Source organism: Halichoerus grypus, chromosome 2, assembly GCF_964656455.1.
Source record: "Halichoerus grypus chromosome 2, mHalGry1.hap1.1, whole genome shotgun sequence".
In the NCBI taxonomy this organism is placed as follows: Eukaryota; Metazoa; Chordata; class Mammalia; order Carnivora; family Phocidae; genus Halichoerus; species Halichoerus grypus.
Window position 1 is genome coordinate 208070806 of NC_135713.1, and position 16847 is coordinate 208087652.

Below are 16847 nucleotides of genomic sequence, written 5' to 3' on the forward strand. Positions count from 1 at the left end.
GTGGAAGCAGGGTTTGGGGATTTCCCCCCCGGCACCCTTCCGCGCACCGGCTGGGGGATCCTGGAGACTAGAAGCCGCTGCGTCTCCCCCACGAGGCGGTGAGAGGCCAGGAGTCCCCTCCCGGCTCATGGGCACCGGGGGCCGCAGCGGCGCACTTGGGGAGCTAGGAGAAATTCCAGGGTTCTGCGGGTCGCCAAGGTCTTCTCTCTCTTGGATGGAGGATGTTTTTCTTAGATGTATTTTGCTCAGGTATATATTTAATTTCAAATGGAGCTTTAATACTTAATATTACATTAAAAAAAAAAAAAAAAGGTTCCTGGGCCAGAAAACAAGCTTATTGGAGCAAGTCAGAAATGGGGAACTCCGTTTCCCAGCCAGAGTAGGCAATGTGTTGTCAGCGAGCGGCGCTTTGCCGGGGGTCGGGGCTCCGAGGCTGGAGAGCTGTGCCGAGGGGCTGCGGGAAGCTGGTGGGGGCCCCCAGGCGCACGGACCGGGCAGCCACCGCGCACCAGGCCACCGGAGCCCGGGGCACAATGTGAGCCCGGCGCGCTCCGGGACCGCGCGGCAGGCCGCTCCCAGCCCGAGCTCCGGCCCCGCCTGGCCGTGCAAGCGACCCCGGAGACCAGGCCGATGGCCGTCCCCGCCCGCCCACCCCTGGGTGAGACTGATTTCTCCCGAGCCGGGCCGGCTTTCCTGGATGTGCGCGGGAAGCGGGGGGCCTCCGCACATACCCGCGGGGGCGGGACCCGGAGGAACCCAGTCCCCCACACACGCCGGGGCCGCCACTGAGACTCCATCCTCCGGAAGCCCGGCCCGAGCCCGGTGGTCCGTCGTCAGCCACCCCCCGCCCCGATGGCCGCGCCAAGCCGGAGCCGCCCCCCCTCACCCCCCCCCGGGTCCGCAACGGGGACCTAATTCAATCGCCCACGGCCTAATGAATAGCCGCGCGCTAATCGGATCTCCAGGCGCTTTATGGATTTATGCATGCCGCCTCTCCTCCCGCGGTCGCCGCGCGCCGCCCGGGGTCGTTTCCGAAGGCGTCGACCTCGGGACTGGCCAGGGGCTCGGGCCGCGGGGGTTTTGTCCCCGCCGCCGCGTCGGGGCCTCGCCGGAGACTCACCTCGGGACCGCGCGCCCTGTCCCGCGATCGCGGTGTCCCGGTGCTTACCTGCCAGCCCCCGGCTCTCCGGAGCTGCCCCGCCGGCCGCGCCGCCCGAAACGGGCGCCGAATCCCGGAGCCCCCGCCCGCCGCCCAAATCCCCCACCACAGGTCAGAGATGCCCGCGGGGTAAGGCCGGCCCGGGCCGTGCGCCTGCTTCCCCTTTCTCTCCGGATTCCTTTGATCCGCGGGTTCTGCAGCGCACCTCGGCTCCCGGGCTGCCGGGGTCGGCCCGTGGGGGTCCTGGAAACTGTCCCCAGCTTATCTCCTTTCATCAAGCGGCCTTGGGCGCCTTGAAACCGCGGAGCCAGTAATTGCTTTTTTCAGGAGGCCCTGTGCGGACTGGACAACAGCCAATCAGCGCCTTGTTTACACTCGGTGATTGACAGCCTGCTGGCAGCGTGCCAGCCAATCCCGGCGGTCCCGCGGGAAAGGGCGGGGGGGGGGCGGGAAAAGGAAGGAGACAACAGAAGGCCTCGGGTTTAACCCCTTCGTGTCCCTATTGGAATGAGCCAGTGGAGAATTTCTAATGCGTGTGCATGCGTTTGTTAGCATCTATTTTAAATATCCTTTTTTTTGTCCCCCAGAGAGGGAGGCAGAGATTCACAATGAGAAAGAGCAGTAAAAATAATGTACCCATCACTACTGAGACATCCCTAACCCTAACCTTGACTCCCCGAGAATAAATAGCATTTTGTTGGGAAACCAAATTCCAACAGAAATATTTATTTGGAGAATATTTTTAAAAGTGCTTTGCATCTGATAACGATGGAGATAATCGTTCAGTGGCTCTTTTTAACTGGAGAGAGAATTTAGCGGGTATGCAGAAGAGTGGCATTGCGAAATACTGTGCATTGTGCATATCAAGGTGAACATATTTTTGAAATCGAGTTGCGGATGAAAAGGGCAATCTTTGTCTTAGCCATAAATTCCCCGATTTTCAGTTTGATCGGTGCTCCGTTGCAAAGTATGGCCGCGAGAGATTAAAATGAGAGTTGGCAGATAGATGGCCAGAGAGGCAGGACCCTCTCCCTGAGGTCTGATCCGCAGGCAGGGAAAGGAGACAACCGGGCAGGTGACTCTGGGGTCCCGCGCTGCCCAGGCGTCGGGCGTGCGGGCATTCTTGAGCTCGGCCTGAGCAGGCGAAGGTCTCGGAGTGGTAGAAGGGCCGGCAACCCGAGGAGGCCTCTATGCCTGGAGCTCGGGCCTACTTGCGCAGGGTTCAGCCACCTGCCAGACAGATCGCAGGTATTTAAAAAACATCTGCCTTCACGGGTGTTGCTGTTTCTTCTCCCGGCCTCTGTGCACCAGAAGCCAAACGTTAGACCTGCTGGATTAAAGTTTAAAAAAAAAAAAAAAGAAAGAAAAAGCCTCCCCCTATGCGCGGACACGCGCTCCCACTCGCCTCGCTCCCTCTCCCGCCCTGCGCCACCACATTCCCATTCAGCAGCAACGATCTGCGCAGAGGAGCTGCGCAGTCGCCGGGCTTGAATTAGGCGCCATCGGGCTCAGTAGTAGCCCTGCTGCTCCCTGATTGGCAGCTCTCTGGCCCGGCGCCAGCCTATTGGGAGGCCTGTTTACGCCGAATGAGTGGCACGAGCTCCCGGCCGCGGAGGGCTGCGCGACCAATCAGCGCGCCCGCTGCTCGGGGCTGAGTGGCACGAGCTTATTAGTATGCAGGGCCCGTGGCTCGCCGCGCCGGGCTGCAGGTTTGAGAGCCGCTCTGGATGGGCTCGCTAGAGTCGTTGTTGTGGAAGCGGTGCATTTACAGTGCAACAGTCAGCACATTGAAAATACCAATAGGAATACAAAACAAAGTCACATTTACTGATTTAATTGTATTGCATTCAATTGTATCCAGGAAACAACCTCCAGTAAGTAACTGAAATTGCTTTCATTTTTTTTGTTTTTGTATTTTTATTATTATTTTATTTTTTATTTTGGCTTTGGGGATTTACATTTTTTTTTTCTTTTTAGCAAGATAAATTCAGGGTTGTGATGTTAAGAAATATAGATCTTCCCTTTTAAAAATTCCGTTATAATGTCGAGTAGGCTTTTTTTTAAGATGGACTATATATAAGAGCGATTTTTTTTTTCCTCTGAAAAATCTTATCGATCGGTTTAAAATTCCCCCCGTAACGCGTCCTTGCTTTGCTCTGAGCGCTTGTTGTCTCGATCGACACCCAGCATTAAAAATAAATAATCGCGACAGGACAGGGACCGCCAGGCTGCGTCCAGCGCGAACCGCGCGGGTGGCTCCGGGCGGACAGTCGGCGAGGACCCGGACGCCGCCAACGCGAGCCGGGCTCTGGCGGCACCAAGAACGAACCCCGATTGTTCGCCCCCCACCTTGCACCCTCCCCCGAGCAGCCCCGGGTCGGCCCCGCCCGATCGCTCGGCGGCCCTGGGAACGGGCCGGCCCGGGGTGGCTTAGGCGGCCCGGGCCGCTGACCAGAGGGGCTTTCCGGCCGCCGGCTAGGTGCGGGCGAGGGGCCGGGGCGGGCAGGGGTAATGCGAGTTCTTCGGGTTTCGGTTTCCAGAGCCTAATTCATTGCAGAACATTTCAGAAATTCTTTTCCTGGGGGGTGGGGGGTGTTGAGGAAGGAGAAGGGGGGCAGCGAGGCCAGCGCAGCGGGGCGTTTTCACCGCGCGCGTCCCGGTTAGCGCGCGGGGCTCGGACCACGGCCAGCCAGGCGGGGTGTGCGGGCGAGTGCGCCCTGGGGGCGCGGGTTCCGCTGCGGCCCCGGCCCTCAGTCCTCTCCCGCGGGGGCGGGCGCGGCTGTTTCGCAGGGAGCGGGTTCTGCGGCGGCGCCCGAGCAGCCCGCGCCGCGGTGCGCCCCTGGCTCCAGCCCAGCCTGCAGGCCCCACGGCGCCCGCGCTCTGGGAGACGGCGCCGGAGGAGGCCACACAGAAAGGGGTGCTCGTAACCCTAGGGCGGCCGAAGCGGCGGCGGTTTTTTTAGTCCTTTAGTTAAAACCAAAGCAAACCTAAAGGAGCCCCAGATTCAGGAGCGCGCGAGCCACGTAAAGTGGGGGCGTCGGCTCTGGGGACCGAGCCCCGCTAGCCCGGGGAGGAGCCCGGCGTTCTGAAGTTTGGTTCTTTCCAAAACGCCCTTGTCATCATTTCTCCGTCCGGCGCGAGGCCCCTGCCTTCCGCAGCTTTTCGCTCCATTTCCTCCCCTAGACCGGCCAGGCCTGTGGCCACCGCGCTGTCCTCTGCCGCGGCCTCTCCCGGAGCTGGGGGGAGGGGGCTTAGAGCCCCGGGACTGGCGGGTGACGGCTCCGCCGCTTCGGGCCCAGGCCGCGGCGGCCGCGCGTCCCCGCCCCGCGCCCTCCCCCGCCTGGGTTCCGCAGGCCCCGGGAGCCGCTCGCCGGCAGACGTGGAGGCGCTGCGCGGCCTCTCTTCGGGAGCAAAGAACACAAAGAAAAGCCCTTCCAACCCTGAAAGAATCGCAGTTGCACGGACGGGCAACAGTAATTCACCCCCAGTCTGCGTAAAAAGTCTGGCGGGTTGGTGAGCCCGCGATCCGCCCGCGGGGGGTGGAAGATTAAAATTGCTCCTGGCAGCCGAGCCCGCGTCCCGAGAATCGCGAGCAGCTCGCGCTTTCTCGACAGTTCTGAAATCTCTTACAGGAAGAAAGAAATCCCACAAAACAAAAGCCTAGCACACACGACTCCCCGGAGGCCGCCGGGAAGCCTCGCACCCCCGCGGGCTCAGCCCCCGGCCCTCGGCGCCTTTGAAGCCGCAGGTTCCAGACCTCCCTCCCCTCCTTCTTTCTCTTTGTCCCTCCCCGAGGCCCCCGGCCCGGGCAGCCCCTCCCCTGACCCCGGCGCGGGCAGCCCCCTCGCCGGGGCTGCCCTGGCCCTGGCGGCTTGGCGCTCGCTTTGCAGGCCCGAGCGGCGGCGACCCGAGTTATTTGTTAGACCGGGGGAGAGAGCCGGCGATCCCTAGAGGCGAGGGAACCCCAAACCCCTTTGTATGAAGTTGAGAGACAAAGAGAACTCTTTGTCTAGGTCCCATTTATTTACAATGCAAAAGTTCTCCGAATAAATATTAAAAAAGCTTATCAGCTGAGCAAATATGTATTCACTTAATACATTATGTTTTCGATTATAGATTAAATCAAACACAAAATAGTCTGCAAATAAGACATTGTAGAACCTGTAGCATTAAATATAGCAATTTAAAATGGTATTCACGAAATGGAAAACATCTTAGTCGCTCGTGGGACGGCTAAAAAAAAAAAAAAACAGGTTTTCTGCACGGTTCACAAGAATATTGAGCCTACCCGTCTCCCTTTTGTTGGAGGTGATATCAAACATTAAAACAATGCGGATTTAGGAAATGAGGGGAAATATGCAAAGTGAAAGAGGTTCACGCGGGCGCACGGTCGTGCATTTTCTGTCGCCTGCTCCGTGACTCCACAATCAGCCTCGAAGTGCACTCCCCTAGTTGGGTGGGGGTGGAAAGAAGGGAGGTGGGGGTGTTTTTAAGTGGCTCTGCCGGGAGGTGGAAACCCATGGCTGAGTCCGGGGGTCTGCTGGGACCTGAGCTAGGGCGAAGGTTGCGCGGGGCGCGGCCGGCTCTCCGCGGCCCGAGGGCTGAGCCGGCCGCCGCAGACCCCCGCGTACCCGGGCTGCGCGGCCGCGCGGAGACCGACTTGGCTCGGCGACCCGGGGCAGGCGCTGCAGGGAGAAATTCTGTGGCCGATTTGGGGCGCTAAGAGAGAACAATTTCTGACTCTCAAAGCACTCCCCCACCCCCCCGCCCCAAAGTCCCCAGTCCGCAGAGGAAGATCCTGGGCGAATTTGATTGGGGGGCGGGGTAATTGTTCCAGCCTCGCCGGGTAGCTCCCGGCTCGGGGACGGCAGGCCGGGCACTGCGGCGTGGCCGCCCAGGTGACACCGGCGGCGGACGCAGACTCCTGGGACTCTGGGGAACTGGCCCGGGGTCCCGGCTTCGGTGCTGGGGGTGGGGGCCTCGTCCCGTTGGAGATGGGGGGGCGGCGCGTTCTAAAGAATGGGCCGAAAGACGCATGGGGGGATGGGAGAAGTGGAGAAAAGGAAGGTTATAAAAAAACAACAACTCTTGAGTTACAATCAATAAAATTACTCGCTTAATTAGCATGGTTATTCGGTTAAGCGGAATGTAGTAAAAGCTGGACCTCGGAATGAGGGGGGAGAGGAAAAAGGCGAGCGTGGACCTCAGGCCTTTTCCTCCGAGACACCTCTGGGCAGCGGGGGAGGGGAGAGGGTGTGCGTGTGAGTGTGTGTGTGTGTCTGTGTGTGTGTGTGCGTGATGGCTTCGCAGATTTGGGTTTTTATCACCCAGCGGAGCCAGCAGCCTTTTGCCGCGGCGCCCTCGCCGCAGGGACCCGCGGGAACGCGAAGGGGAAGAGGCGAGCGCTGCAGCCGGGTTACCCCAGGCTCCTCGGGGCCGAGCGCGGCCGGGACGGTGCGTGTGCGCGCGGGGACCGGGTGGTTCGGCGCGCGCGCGAGCGGCGGGAGACGCGCCGAGTGTCCCGGGCCCGGCCGGCCGGCCGGCCCGGCCGCGGCTCCGGGCGGCGGGCGGGGCGCGGACCCCCCAGGCGAGCCGAGCCCCCGAGTCACCGAGTCTCTTCTGCTTGCCTCCGCAGACTATGGACCCGCACGGCGGCCGCCGGCTCGGCGCGCGGCCGCCCGCCGAGGAGCCCAGTCCGCCGGCGTGCTGACCGGCCCGCTACCCCGCCGGTGACCCCGGACGCCGCCTCCTCCGCGCCGCCCGCGCGCCGCTCGCGCGCGCCGAGCCGCCCCGGGGCCCCGGCCGCGCTGCTCCCCGGAGGCGGCGGCGGGCCGGGGCCGGGGCCCGGCATGGATGGCCGCGACTTCGCGCCGCCGCCGCATCTGCTGTCGGAGCGCGGGAGCCTGGGCCACCGCAGCGCCGCCGCCGCCGCGCGCCTTGCCCCCGCCGGGCCCACCGCGCAGCCCCCGGCTCACTTCCAGCCCGGAAAGTACTTCCCGTCGCCGCTGCCCATGGCTTCGCACACAGGTCAGTGCCGGCCGGGGCGGGCGCGGGAGAGGAGGCCCAGCCGCGAGGGGGGCACGGTCCAGGGGCAATGCGCGCGCGCCCCTCCTCTCCTTGGAGCGTTTGCCGAGCAGCCTTCGGTTTCATTTCCCTGCCGGGGCTCCGGTGGCGGGGCCCCCAGCCGGATCATCGCGGTTTAGAGCGGCCTTCCCCGGGGTCCCCGGGGTCTCGGAGGGGCAGCCCCGGAGCCGGCTAAAAATAAAGCCTTTCCCCCCCTGCCCCCCTCCCCCACCCCTTCCTGCAGAAAAACTAAATTCCCCGGAAACCTCATTTCTGCATTCTGCATTCACATCCTTAAGACATTCTGGGGCTGGGACAACGAGGCACTTTCTGCGGGAACAAAACGGCTGTTGTGACTGGGGGCGGGGGGCGCCGCGGCCTGGCGGATTAGGGCGGTGTGTGCGCGGGGTGAGCGTTAATAGGGACTGCTGGTGTAAGACGAGCAAATCCTGTTTCTATATAAAGCCTTGAAGTGTCAGGGTGAGAATGGGTTTGCACGGGCTGTATGTGCTTTAACAAGTGCCTCTGGTATCCTGCTAAAGCCGGACGAAGCGTGGCCAGAGCGCGGCCCAGGCTCGCGGCCCGCGGCCCTGGGGGAGGGCAGCGCGGGGCGCCGGCTTGGCTTGGCTGGGGGCGGCGCGGGGCCGCCTCGGGATTTCGGTGCAGGCGAGTGCGCAGCGAATTTGCTCCAAGGGGAGAGAACGGGGCCGCCCGGCGTTCCTGTCCTCTCGGATCCTCTTCCGGAGAGGGTTGGTCCTTGGCAGGGCTGACCCAGGCCTCCGGAGCAACACTAACCCCTCTGGGCAGCTCTGATACTCTACTGTAGAGCAAGGTCCGAGGAGAAGCAGAGCCAGGCAGCGGGGAGCCAAGGGGCAGCTACCTCGAGGAGACCCTGGAGGTCACTGGCCTCAGCCCACAGAGTTTGCAGGAATAAGGTTTGGGGCTTGGCGAGGGGGCCTGCTGGTCAACCTTGAAGGCTGGCTTGCTCTTGTTTACAGTGTGTTCTAAACACCAGAAATGTTGTTTGCCGCTTTTTTGGGTTTGTTTGTTAATTTGGCAGTTACAGTTATTATTGCTAGCTTGATGAACTGTGAATACTAATAAAATTATATCTGCTTTAATGGGATTACAATTAGTGTGTGGATTAAAACGGATGGAAGACTCGGCTAGAAGGGAAAATGTCAGAAGGGAGGGCAGTCAGACAGAAAAACATAAATTTCCTAAAAAGAAAAAAATATGCAAAATTGCTTAATTACTAATGGGCTTTTAGCATTTACAACACGGAGAGGTTCAGAAAGTTAGAAGGAGGCAGGAGTGGAGGGGCTGGGCTCCCGGGCTCTGCTGGACGCAGCCCTGGGTGAGGGGCCTCGGCAAGGCTGCCCTTCTTTAGCTCTTCCTTGCTGTTCCCTTTTTCTGTCCTTTTCTTTTCTCCCATCTAGATTTATAACTCGAAAGAGGAAACGTACTTGCTTGGGAAATTGGTGATTTAAAAATATCTGTCCTGGCTGTCCGTGAAGTTAAGTGTCTCTCCTGCCCCTGCATTGACGTGCTGCCCACCCAGCTCAGCCCACACTGGGGGGCTGCAGCTCAAGGCTCATGTTGGCCGCAGGGACAGTGCAGCCTCCCTACCAGCCCCTTCTGCTGGCTGCGGGCTTGCAGCCCCTGCTGAGGGGGGGAAAGGCTGAGCCTGCAGGTTGGGGGATGGGGAGGGAGCAGCTGCAACCCCCCCCCCCCCACACACACGCTGTGCCCCCTAGCCTGGCAGGTAGGAGCATCCCCGAGACAAGGGTCTGGAAGGGCCCCTGACGCTGAGGCTTCCCCAGGGCTATCCCACTCTGCGGAGGCCGGGCCAGGTGGGATTCCCCGTCAGTTCAGGTCACGGCTGCCTCCCCTGTCCCCAGTCATCAACCCACAGCCTGGCCAGGTCTTGGTCAGCCGCCATGTCCCTTTTCTGTTTTTGCCAGATGCAGGCACCACCAAGTCAGGTGGGAATGTGGACGGGGTGGCCCGGACCATTGTCTTGCTCATTCCAAGTTTGAGCACGTGGTTCTTGGAGCGGAGGCCATGCTGGGTTTGGAGATACTGGGTGGGCGCTGGCCTGGTCTGTGTCCTTGACCTAGACCCAGCCCTCCTCCCCATACGCAGGGTGCTCTAGAGGGCGCTGGAGGTCCCCAGGGCACCCTCAGAGGGGGGCTGAAGGGCCACGTGTTCCCTGTTCCTGGAGGCCATAGCCACCCCCCTGGGGGACCAGAGAGACCTATTGTGCTTGGAGGTGCCCGACCCATTAGTGACAGAAAGGCTCGCCGAACGGGCATCCAGCTAGAAACATCTGCCGCTGAAAGCCTTCTGAAATTGCTGAAAGCCAGAATATTGTATTGGTTTTTAAAATTTAGCTACATCAATTTTTTTTTAAAGGAATTATACCCCAGATCACTTTGCTTTGGTCTGTATCTATACATGATCTAGTTTAGAAAGAAAAAAAAAGTATAATCAAGTTAAAAACATTTTTTTTCCCATTTGTGTGCGGATTTCCAAATGGCTAGTTTGGCGGACTTTCTTCCCATTTCCGCCGACGGCCTCCGAGCCGCCGGCCAGGCCAAGCCGCCCCTCCCAGCCCCGACTGCTCCGACCGCCCCTGCCGAAAGGAAAATTGCTCCGAAGCTCCTTCTTGTGTGTCCAGGTCCAACGAGGAGTAGGGCCCAGCCACCAGGGATGGAGTCCCCAGCTTCCCAGGACTCCTCATCCCTGGCTCAGCCACCCGGGCTGAGCCCAGGGGCTCCCCGCCCCCGCCCGCCCGCCTGCGCTGCCCCACCCAGTGCTTTCAAGACGTCAGCTTGAGGACCCTGATGGGACGTTGGGCTCCAGGGTTTCTGCCATTGTTTTTCTAAAAATGAAAGTGCTGGTAGCTTTATAATCGGGCTGTAGGGTTTTACGGTAAAGTGCTGCTCCAGTAACCTTGTCACCAAAAGGTGCAATTAAAATGTTTGGAATCATTATTTTTAGTGCAGTGTTAGATTTTGTCTCTAATACAGATGGTCCGGAGGCAAAACTGTGAAATCTAGGGGGAAAAAAAAAAAGGAAAATCAACAACGCATCAACCCGAGATTTTTCACCAGCACTACTGCCTGGAGCGGTTGGGGACCGCGCCTCTCCCGGCACGTTGAAAAAAGAGGCGGCAGGGCCTGGGAGAAGCCGGTCCCCACCCCCTCTTCCGGCCGGGTCAGCTCCTGTCCTCCATCCTTCTCTATCCATCCCCCGCTCAGGCCGAGCCTTCGAGAACCACCGGGCCTCTACCCAAGGCAGGCGGAGGTGCCGATTTCCGCAGTCTGGCTGCGGGTTGGGTTCTCCTCTCTGCCTCTTCTCTGGTCTCTTTTGGGGTGTAAATGTCCCGGCCTGGAAGCCAGGTGCCGAGGGCCGGGTGGGGGGGGGTGCGGGGGCGGGGGGAGCTTGGGAATAAACAGGGCGGCAGGTCCCTTCTGTTGGGAGTACGGAAAACTCCTTCCCTGCAAAACGCGCTTCTGATTGCCAACCTCGAAAAGAAAGAAAGCAAAACACACTGGAGGAAGAAAGATAATTTCCTAGTGTGAAAAGACCCCATCAAAGGTTCCCCTCCCTCATCATGTGATATTTTTTTGTAAAGAAAAAAATACATTTTTGTAAATACCTCATTAACTCAATGACACCATGGTGTTTCTGCAACAGTTACCAACATTAAGTAGGTGTGAAAAGAGTTACTTTCTGAAGACTCTACCCATCCTGCTCGGGAAGTGACAGAACCAGACATCAAAGCGGGCCGCGCTGCTGCAGAGCCCCGGGATCTGGCGGCCGCGTAGACCAGCCCGGCCACAGCCGCCCTGCCCGCCCCTCCGAAGCCATTTTTGGAATGTGGGTTTTTTCTCAGTGGGGCTTGTGCTGCCCATGTCTGATTATTGCCTATAAGGATATTCCTATAGGAATATTCAGGTCACGTGAGTAATAAAACAAATTAGCCAGCGAGGCAGGGAGCGGCCTCATACAGATAGCACGTCGCCCCTGGAAAACACTCACCCCCAAATGCGCCCCGGTTATTCTTAGAAATCTCCCTCCTCTGCCTCGAGACTGGGTTCAACAGCCCGCACAGACAGGACCGAACGCATAGGAGTCTGTTAGAATAACACGGATGAGGCTAAAAATACCCCTCAGAAACACACATAAAAAAGCCAAATCCAACAACAGAACGAGCTAAAAATATTCCAGGCTTTGGCAAAGAGCACAGAGTTAAATAAATTATACAAGAGCCATTCATGGGAGCAAGTTGACTTTCTCTCTTACGGGAACTTGGTTCAAGCTAATAAAAATAATAATTTACTGGCCACTGAGCTTTGCATGAGTTTAAATTTAATTGGTGGGGCTTCTGGCGTTTGTCACTTCTTGGCGATTAGTGGGCTTGCCCTGGCCTGGGGCAGGGTGGGGAGGGGGCGCCCGGCCTGGGGTCCCTGGAAGCACAGGACAGTGTCTCCTCAGGAGGAGGGCCTGAGTGCAAGGGCAGGATGCCCGGGAGGCCGAAGGAGGAGGGAGGCTGAAGGGGGGGGGGCGGTCAGGGGAGGCAGAAAAGAGACAGGCTAGGTGCGGCTATTTTAATTTGATAAACGATCGTACACCTTTAAGAGTGTGTTTTAACAATCAAGATACACTCCAGCAAGTTGATAGGATGTTCGCTGTCAACTTACATATGTCATCAGAGTGGGCTGTGAGCATAAATAATGTGCTGGAGTGTGCGGGATGCGCGGCAGCCTCGGCGGGAGCTGGGCAGGTAGCGCCCCTGTCCCCTGGCTGGCGCTTCTCTCCTGGTGTCTGGGGTCAGTGGTCAGAGGAAGGTAGGAGTGGGGGGGACACTTTGGTGGAGGTCTTTCCTCTCTAGGGAGTTCCCAGGTCTCCCCGCCAAAATAAGAGTTGGGTCGGCTTTGGTTGAGAAGCCACTGCGGGGGGACCCGAGGCAGGAACTGCAGCATTGGTTGTGTCTTCAGCAGCAGATGTCTACATTCAGCCACTTCCAGGAATGTTGAATTTCCACCCAGGGATTAGGGTCAGGGTAATCCCCTTTGGTCTCTCCTCTTCCTTGTTGTTCCTTAGTGGACCGCCCCCGGAAATCCCTGCGGGCCCTCCTAACTCCTAAAAGACTACACTTCCCAGGATGTCCCTGGTCTAGCTCCAGGGGGTGGGGGTGGGGGTTCCCAAGCACCAGAGAGTTCAGCCAGTACCACTGGGAATGAGTGCTTTCCAGGAGGGCAGAGAGAGGCCGTGGTCACCACCCCCCGGAGCCCCCCTTGCTTGCCTCCTGGGAGAGGCCTCTGGGCCCCAGCAGTGGGGAGCTGCCCTGCACCCCTGGACCCTGCGTGGCAGCTGTCTGGATTGGCGTGACCAGAGCCCCTGGGGATTCCCACCAGCCCCACTCCCTCATTTCTGCCCCCGGCTCGTGCCTTCCTTCAGCGTGTGGGCTTCTCACAGGGGCCCTGGTCTCCTCCTCGAGGGCCAGCATGGAAGGGACACCAGGGCCCTGCCTGGCCCCTGGGCTGGTCTCTGTCACGGAGTGCCACAAGAAGACCCTTCACAGCCTTTGGCGTGGCGCATTCTCCCGCATTCTCTTGGCCTCATGTCCTCAGTCCTTGCCTGAGCCAGGTCGATCTGCATGCAGCCTGGGAGTGACTTCTGGCAGTTTCTGAGAAGAAACCGGCCCCCCGGGACAGATGGCCTAGGACCCTCCGAAGGACAGCCTGGCGCATCATCACCTGTCCAGAGAAGGTTCTCAAACCGGCCTCCGCCTGCAGCCTCCTGGAGAGTTGGCCTCTCCGGGGTGCCCCTTGAGGCAGCCTCCCCCCACCCCCCAGTCCTCCTGCAGCATCAGGTTACTTTCTCCACGTGTGACTTTGGGGTGTCAGGATGCACAGCACGCGCCCTGTTTGGCAGGTGGGTGACGTGCTCTGATGTCCCCCCACCTCTGCTCGTCCACCAGGGAACAGCTCCCGGTTCCCCGGTCCCCATTAACCTCTGGGGCCTCCTTTCTCACACCAAAGACTGGGGATCAGGACATAATCAAAGCCTGCGTGTGGTGTCTAGAAAACGTCCCGCAGCCCCCACCCCGCCCCCAGCCCTGGGAGAAGGTGGGGCCTCGGGAGCCCGGAGCGTGGCACTGCCGCTCCACCTTGGCTCTGACGTTTTTATGGGATAATATACCGTTTGGATCACGCAGGTCTGTTTGACAGTGGGCCGCCCCTGTTTGTTGTAATATATAATATCAGTGCGTCCTGTGGCCCCGTGAGCAGCCGCCCCCGGAGGACAGGCGACCGGGGGACCGCGGGTCGCGCTGGAGGAGCTCGGGACGCAGCGATCACCCCGGGGCCGCGCAGGCCTGGCGGGGAGGCGTCCGGCGCCCGAGCTGGGAGCCAGGAGCTGGCCTCCGAGGGCCGCGGCAGCTGTCTGGGCGATTAGGTTCCAGATGGGATCAGCCAGGAAGCGGTTTTTTTCATTCTGACCTGGGGTGGGGGAGGAGGAGAAGGGAACGAACAGGTGGGTTGGGTTCCCTCCCCTCCCCCTTCCCAGCCCCCCAACAAAGAGTCCAGTGTCTTTAGATGCAAATGCTTTTGAGGCTCGGTGGGGGGGACCCACTGTGTGCCTGGAACCGGAAGGAAAGATGAAGCAGCCCCTCCCCCTCCCCAGGGCAGGAACTTGGTTTTCCACTGGAAATTTCCAGAAATGGGGGAGGGGGGAGAGGACCGGCGTGCTGTCTGCAGAAGCCTCTAAGCAGCTGGCTGGGGTCCCCGAGGGTGGCCTGGGGGCACTGCCTTCTTGGGGCACCGCGCCAAGAAAGAGAGAGTCCTGACGTAAATTACATGAGGACTGAACCGCCCGTGCCATCTTCCCGGGACTGGACGGCAGGTCTTGGCTGGGTCCGTCGGCCTGTCCCTCGGGGAAGCCAGGGGCTTTCCTCCTCGGGACTTCCATAGGCGGCTCCGGGGCCGGGCACTGGGGTGGCCCCTCCATCTCGGAGGTGGGCGTGCTGAGCTAAGCTGGACGGGAGAGAAGAAGGCCCGCGGGGACAGCTGGACAAGAGACCCGAGGAGCCGAGCCCAGGGTGGGGACGTGGTGGTGGGAGTGGGCTGGGCCTGCGCTGCCGCCCGGCGTCCACCCAGCAGCAGCGTGGGACGGGCTCCGCCTCAGGCGCCGACAGACAGTGCCTCTGGGCGCACCCCCGTCCCCTCTGTGGGCAGAGGCGGAGGCCCACCCCGCAGACCCCGACGGGGGCAGCCAGCGCGTCAATGGGCTGAGCTCACGCGTGCCCCCAGTGCATGGTCGCAGGTCGCATCCTGCTCACCTGTGCTCACGGCACCGGCCAGGTCTTCACGCTCACCCACAACCAGCCTTCAAGGAATCCCATTCCAGCGCCCCTGGGAGAGCCAGGTGTCTGGTGACCTGAATGTGCATGCTGGTGCGTCGCCACTTCCTGCCACCTGCTCTGTCCTTCAGCTCCTGGGCCCCTGCCAGGGTGGAGCCCACTCGGGGCCCTCACTTGGCACGGCTTGGCCCCGGCGAGCCGTGTGCCTTGCTTTAGCTCCTTCGTGCCCACTCTCACTGTGGACCCCTGGAGACCCCAGCCTCCCCTTGCAGGAAGGGCTCCCCATACCAAGTTCCCACCATTCCCAGGACTCAGCGTCTGCGCCCAGCCACCCACGGGCTCTGGCCACTGTGCTGGCCCAGGCCCCTTCTCAGCTCCCCTTCCCTGCCCCTCCTGGAGCCAGCCCCAGCCCGTTCTCCAGGGGGCCGCTGACACAGCCGCGGTGCCCAGGCTTGTCACACGTTCTGTCTGCAGCTGGTCCCACCGGGGCCTGGCCTCACCTACTCTCAGAGCCCCCCAGTGATTCTGCTGTGCAGCTCTTCCCGGGCCCCCCTAGCCCTGAACGTGCCCCCACATTCTGCTCAGACTCCACCTCTCCTTCCCTGGAGGGCCTCCCTGGGCCTCCAGCCCATCTCCCGTCCCATGTGCTGCGTGGCCTCCAGGCCCTGACCTCCTGGGTGCCCTGAGCCCCCAGGCCACGCAGCAGCCCCTGCCCAGCTCCCCAGACCAGTGCTGGTGGGGTTGGTGCCCTTTCCCGTGGGGCTGCAGAGTCCTCAGTCTGGGGTGTCCTCCGTCCCTTCATTCCTGCCGGAGCTGGGCCACCCAGGACGGTGGGGGCCCCGAGGTGGGTGTGTGTGCCACGCTTGGGTGGCACGCACATGCCTGTGGGTATGAGGAGAGCCTCGTTCAGCTTTTCACCTGCAATTTCACTCCCACGTTGGAGAAGAGGGAAGATAAGGACCCTCTCTGGGAGAACCGAGCTGGGGAGAGAGGGGTGGGAGACGTGCCAGGGTCTGCACTGACCCTTCACTGAAAACCAAGGTGCCCTGCCCCCATACCTGAGCGCCTCACGGGGCCACCGTGCTGGCAGTGCCCTCTGCACGTCCCCAGCTTGTGTGGACACCTCCCGGGGGCCGGGTCAGCAACTCCTCACCTTCCAGAAGCATCTTCTGTCATTGACAGAGGCTCCCAAGCTGTGTGCACCACATTTTAAAAGGTGTCAGCCCTAAACAGATTGGCAGAGTGAGCTGTCCCCCTATTAGTGTCACACCTGGCGGCAGGGGTTGGGGGCAGAAGCCAGAGGCTTCACCTGAGTCCTAGGGCAGTGGCGGGTGAGGAGGGCTGCTGGGGAGGGCTGCCCCTCTCCTCCTGGTGGGTGGCTGCGCGGGCAGTGGACTCAGGGGTGGGGTGGGGGCCCCCAACCAGAGGAAAATGAGGGACACGGGAGCAGAGAGAAGGCAGGGGCCGTGGGTCTCCCCCCTTGCCCTCCTTGGCATCTCCATTCCGGGCAGGCAGGCCCTTCATGCTGTGCCGCTTTGCTGTTTGGACCTCGAGCCCTGGGAGCCGGCTCCTGGTTCTCTGGCTCGACACCTGGCCAGGGAGGTGTGCGTGGTGGGACTGGCCGCGTCCAGGCCATCTGACAGCCGGCGGCCCCTGCTCTGTGTCTTCGGAGCCCGTTAGAGTCCACTAGAGCTGGCTGGACACGCTTGTACACACCCCGGCCCCAGGATGTGCCCAGAGGCCTGGAAAGAAAGTGACTGGTGCCTGCGTCTTGCAGGAGGGGCTGCTTCCCTGGGGACAGGCAGGGAGGCACATGGGGCACCTCCTGGGGGCCCCCCTTCACGGGTCACAGTCCCTCCAGACCCTCCCCGTGGTCTGTCTAGAGGTCCAGTGGCCTTGAGCACAGAGGTAGAAAACGGGTTCTGTGTCCTGCACTGGCCCTGGGGGCCTGCCAGCCTCCTGGCTGGCTTTTGCTTCTGGGGGCCGTAGGCATGGGGGCTCGTCAGTTGTGTCTGGGGCTTCTCACAGGGTTTGACATCACGGGGATGAAGATGGAGACCCTGGGTCTGGGCAGGGCGGTCTGCGAGTCTGGGAGCCCCACAGATGGAGTGGGGGTGCTGAGCATCTCTCTCTGCAGCCCGTAGGGGGCCGTCCAAGGCCAGAGGCAGGATCCAGGGTCCTTGGACAGATGACCCGGGGCAGGTCCCCGGGTGGGTCAGCGGGGGGGGTGGGGGGGATGTTTCTGTGAGCATC

At 61.0% G+C, this 16847-nt stretch overlaps 1 protein-coding gene across 2 annotated transcripts in view; it reads left to right on the plus strand.

Annotated features, from left to right (window-relative positions):
• The first annotated feature begins 2853 nt into the window (after positions 1 to 2853).
• BAHCC1 (BAH domain and coiled-coil containing 1) overlaps positions 2854 to 16847 on the plus strand; it is a 64579-nt gene continuing 50585 nt past the window's right edge. Inside the window, exons 1-2 of one of the 2 annotated variants that reach the window (XM_078066259.1) lie at positions 2854 to 3033; positions 6795 to 7186. In XM_078066259.1, coding sequence (XP_077922385.1) covers positions 7009 to 7186 — 178 coding nt within the window. In that variant the 5' untranslated portion in view covers positions 2854 to 3033; positions 6795 to 7008. Of the gene's footprint in view, positions 3034 to 6480; positions 6614 to 6794; positions 7187 to 16847 lie in introns of those variants that run through there. The other variant, XM_078066260.1, reaches the window with a different exon arrangement.